The sequence below is a fragment of the Cryptomeria japonica genome, chromosome 10 (assembly GCF_030272615.1).
Source record: "Cryptomeria japonica chromosome 10, Sugi_1.0, whole genome shotgun sequence".
NCBI classification, from domain to species: Eukaryota; Viridiplantae; Streptophyta; class Pinopsida; order Cupressales; family Cupressaceae; genus Cryptomeria; species Cryptomeria japonica.
Window position 1 is genome coordinate 827,114,345 of NC_081414.1, and position 5,051 is coordinate 827,119,395.

General features: G+C 36.4%; 1 protein-coding gene across 1 annotated transcript; it reads right to left on the minus strand.

The window, feature by feature from the left end:
• Positions 1-738: 738 nt before the first annotated feature.
• On the minus strand, positions 739-2,226 carry LOC131076858 (linamarin synthase 2-like). Its single transcript, XM_058014192.1, has 2 exons — positions 1,767-2,226; positions 739-1,673 (listed from the first exon to the last, which is right to left on the minus strand). Exons 1-2 carry the CDS (start codon positions 2,224-2,226, stop codon positions 739-741), a joined length of 1,395 nt encoding a protein of 464 aa, XP_057870175.1.
• Between the last annotated feature and the right edge of the window lie 2,825 nt (positions 2,227-5,051).

Here is a 5,051-nt window from a genome sequence, read left to right on the forward strand (position 1 = left end):
AGTTAGCCACGTGATCAACCGCAGTCATTTAATAAAGCCGTTTCAATCAATCTTTACTATTCATTTCCAATCAACTTGATTATTTACCTTTTATCTTAGTTTAGCCACCCTAATGCATATTACTCAAATATTTTCATACTACTTCATATCTCAACCAGAATCTATAAATTCAACCAAATCATTCATCAAGTCGTCCTCAGATGCTTGATAGGCACATGGAAATCTTCTCATTAACGCACAACAATCTATCAAAAACTTGATAGGTTTATGCTTTAGAAATCTCAAGTCTCCTTAAACAACCACATCAATCGCGCCTTGTACATCCTTGCATTGACCTTTACACTATTTTTTAAATTTTCAGCACAACTAATTTACAGTCCACAAAAGAACTGTGCATGACAAGAGTAATTGAAAACAGCGATGCAAGAAACAGTCCGAAAGACACTAAAACAACAGTTGACAATAATAACACTTTACAAACAGGAATTTAGGTGAGAAACTCTGAGCAAAATCATCCAAACCAGGAAGTAAAATCTGTAACAACAGCCCCGTAGAGACATACAGGACCCATACAGTCATCTTGCGAGTAATTAACAAACCCTAAAAATAAGAAAGCTCATACACAAATCATATTCTGAAGTTGAATAGACTTTGGAATAACACCCAGTATCACCTTCATGGAGCTATTTGATGTGCACCTTCTATCATCAGTAACCTACCAGATTGGAAAATGATTATTCAACGGCAAAATGATTTTGCAATTTGAATAATGTCCTGGATAAACTTGTTCAAGTTGAGGAAGGGCGGGCCAGCTGGGCTAACTGCTTTAACTGTTACCTCCTCCAATTTCAACACCCGCTGCCTCGCCTCCTCACATTCCATAATACTCCTCACGCCCTTCTCCGCCTCTTCTCTCGTAAGAAACCTTTGTTCATCAACATCCACACCCTCAAAGTCCATCCCAATCTTCCACACATCTTTGACAAATCTGCAATTGAGAAACTGATCCGCAAAATATGGCCATCCCAGCATAGGAATTCCAAAGCTGATGCTCTCCATCACAGAGTTCCATCCGCCGTGGGTAAGAAACGCTCCAATGGAAGGGTGGGACAGCACCTTCACCTGCGGTACCCATCCCACAGTCAGCCCTCTATCTCCAATCCGTTCTAAAAACCCATGCGGTAAAACGGCAGACTTCCCTTGTGCAATATCCTTTCGCAGAACCCACAGAAAAGGATGCTGACTACTCTCCAGGCCCAGAGCAATCTCTTCCAGCTGTTGGTTCGATTTGACGGAGGTTCTCCCAAAAGATACATATATCTTAGAACCCACCTGCTGCGCATCCAGGCATCCCACACACCTCTTGTCCTCTGCAAACATACTGCCCGACTGTACGACATCTCTGTGAGCCAGAAAATTGGGAAGAAAGAGAGGACCCATAGCCACAGAAGGACACCCGTTTATAGAGAGTGCTGCTACTGCTTCCCTCCCTTCTAACTCCTCCATCGTGTTCACCATCACGTAATCTCCTTTGTTTTGGAGTTGACTCTGATAGACAAGACTTTCGATTAAATTATCAAAGCGGTAGAAGGAGTTGAGATCGGTCGGCAGTAAAGGTGGGAGATTACCGGGTAAACAAGTGATCACATTCTCCGGCCTCTTCGCTTCTTCCACTGAAATCACACGCCAAAAAACTGTTTGTAAGAAAAACAAATTAGTATAGCAAAATGCAATTGAAGGGTGTTTAGAAAGCTACATATTCTTACATTTCACAGGAATATATGCCCGGGAGAGAAGCAACTCGGCTTTAAACTGCGTAATAGATGCAGCCGCGCAATAAGTCCAGAAAACAACTCTGGGCAATCGGAGATTAAGGTCTACCTGGTGCGTGCAATGCACGAAGCTTTCAGTGATAATGCAGGTGATAGGAGGCACGTTCTTTGAGAGACTGGCAACCAGATGCTTCTCCAAAACATCAGAATCGAATCGGCCTTCGTGTTCTGCCGCGAAACCGTCCGGGAGGGTCGTAAACCGAAAGCCCTGAGCCACGTTGTGCTGATGAGCATGTCCACGGGCATTTAACATGCGCCGGTGGCTCCCTTCCGTATCAACGAAGGTAATGAAAAATCCCCTTGCAGAGAGCAAGTGAGCCAATTGCATTAGAGGATTATTGCTTCCTTGTTGTGCAGGGTATGGCACCATCACTGCGTGCAGAGACTTGGCCATAACTATTGAGTAGTGGTGATGAGAGGAGGAGCTGAGCATATCTCCTTATATCACTCATTACAAATCACCCATGGTTAACAGAGAGGTGTTTTGCTGAGGTTTAATTAAGATTTTTTATAGTTTTCAAGTGTACCATATTAAAAAAATCGGATTCTACTCCACCCAGTATAACTTATTCGGAACTCGCCATTTTAACTTATTTGAAAGTACCCACTATCAATATGCTGTAGCGGATAGTTATAGTCTCTGTTGCCATGTAATTCTGTAAAAAGAAGAAGAATGGATACCTAGCGGATACAATCAGTCTTAGATTTTATGATGATTCTAAACGAATCGTACAATTTCTGAACTAATTTAATTTGCATGTCCCGTGTGAGCTTGTGCTTATGGCTTCATCTCCTTGGATCTTAGGTAGAGACAATACTCTCTAAAAGTTATATATTTTATTTATTTTAGTTATTGTGAGATTTTATATTTTTAATGCTCTATTAAACAAGTGCCATATAAGGGGGTTAGTACTTGTGTTTAGAATTATTTCTAAATAAAACATCAGAAACATTTAAATCTTTGTGTTTATATATTATTATCTTTGAGATAGAATCTATTTTGTTGGCATAGTTGTTGGTGTAAATAATTATTCATCATGGATATTATTACATTAGGTATATGCATTTAATAGTAGTTTGGGTATGAGATACTTGGGTGTTTGTGTCACATTGGGATAGTGTGTGTGTAGGAGAATTTCCACCTTTTATAGTGTTGATCTTATCTTGTTGTTACATTCCACCTCATGTAGAATATTATATTGTTTCTCCTACCTACCCACACCTATTTCCTACCTACCCTTATTTCTTATTGAGCCACATGTCATGTTTGTGTGCTCACATATCTCTGGCCTTGCCTATATAAGCAAGCTCATCTACATTGTTTGTACGGGCATTCATTGAACGATTGATGATCCAGTTGATCAGTATTTTCATCTTGGTAGAATACCGTTTATTCATATCAACTATTTTGTTCTCTCTTATTTGTGTTTTCCATTGCATCTAGATCTTGGCAAAATTTTACATGGTATCAAAGCCATTAGAGTGCCATTGGTTTGCTAACTGAGAGAAATTTGGGGTTGTCCATTTTGAAGCTTTCTATTGCAGGTTATTATTGGAGCTTGTTGTGTTATGCGACTTTTTCCCATGGAATGGAATTATAATAAATAGTATAAAATAAATATAATTATGGACATTATAATTGTTATGAAGGGTTGTGACTTTTGTTACCACCCTTAAGACATTATTTAAAACCTATGAATCAATAAAGAAGGACATAGAGGGAGAAAATAGTAGAGGAAAAAGAAATTGAAAAAAGCAAAAGAGAGAGGATAGTTAAGGTCTGGTGGTTGGGCATTGGGTATTGGAGGAGGAGCATACAGTGTGTATCCAACTTGGGGTACAACGTACTCCCAGAAGTGTCCTGGTTAGGGCTGTGTTTATTTCATGTCGTAAAGGCATGTGGGGTTCTGTGTAAGAACCGTGTCCTCCTGGAGTATTCTGAGTAATTAGTTTATCATTACTTGAATAAATTAAATTACTTTGATACTTTATTAAAATACTATGTAAACACTTAATAATAAATAGTGAATTTAACACCTTAATATTAAATTATTTATCTTAGGTAAAAGGTTAAGCCCCTAATAATACTTAATAAATCATAAGGGAAAAGTACCATTACATTTGGTATCAGAGCCAAATTGATATTTAGAGCCAAATAATAGGATTTAATATATCATAAAAAAATTAATTATGTTACTATAATTTTACCACATTTGAAAAAATACCCAATTTGTATGTGGTGATATATAATAGAATTCCATCATGATCCAAAGACAATTACTTAGCATTTAGTTAGGTAGAGAAAATTAAAAAATACCTAAGACAAGACGAAATGGGTATAAAGTACTTTCCCATAAATATGTTAGTCATAGCTTAGAATTCCACTTTAGATGTCCCTATTGGGAATTGAACTTGGGTCTCCACAATGAGAACCCAGTATTTTTAACTAGTTAAGCTCAACCCCTTGGACAAAATTAATAATATTAAGAATGCCATGTTTTCACTTATAACAGTAAATTGATATCAGTATTCATTTGATATAACATGGCTACTACCAGCAAAATTCCCAAAAAGATATTAAAAGAACAAGATGCTACCATCTAGTTTGATTGAATAGAGCCAAACTTGAAAAGAATTCTTTCTACCTACAATCATCCTGTAAACAAAATATTGAAACTAAATATTAAATCTGTAACCCTATTAGTATGGTAAGCTGGATTGGTCCCAGTAATAAAATTTACTTCGTGTTTTAATTGAAAATTCACCTTCGGCCATAGAAAAATAAAATAAAATTTCTTCTATTGAATTTGTTTCTAGATTTTGAAAGCAACTATAGTATGAATGAATCTTTATCTTCTATAGAATAGTCTAATAAAATTTTGTTTCCATTTAGGGTTCTTTGTTCTGAAATTCATTTGAATTGATAGTGATTTCAAGGTAATCCTTACTTTGCAAAATATCTACATTACATTATAAATGAAATTTTACTGAGCCCAATTAGACCCCTACTTGTGACATAAAAGATTTACTTTGGATTGTATAATTTTTACTTTGAAAAAAAAAATATTTTCAAATGAATTAAATCACTATGAAAATCAAACTTTTACTAGGATAAAACAGAGTGAAATCAGAAAACCAAATTGAAGCAATATAAATCAGACTAGTGCATTGATGCATATGTAGAAAAACAAAGTAAAAGGAAGGAAAATTAATTTAGAT

What these genes read in the sequence shown, in the direction of transcription:
- LOC131076858 (XM_058014192.1), bottom strand. Translation starts at nt 2,226, where the DNA reads ATGGCCAAGTCTCTGCACGCAGTGATGGTGCCATACCCTGCACAACAA. An exon ending in GGCATATATTCCTGTGAAAT is followed by an intron (nt 1,674 to 1,766) that starts GTAAGAATATGT and finishes GTGTGATTTCAG; the next exon opens with TGGAAGAAGCGAAGAGGCCG.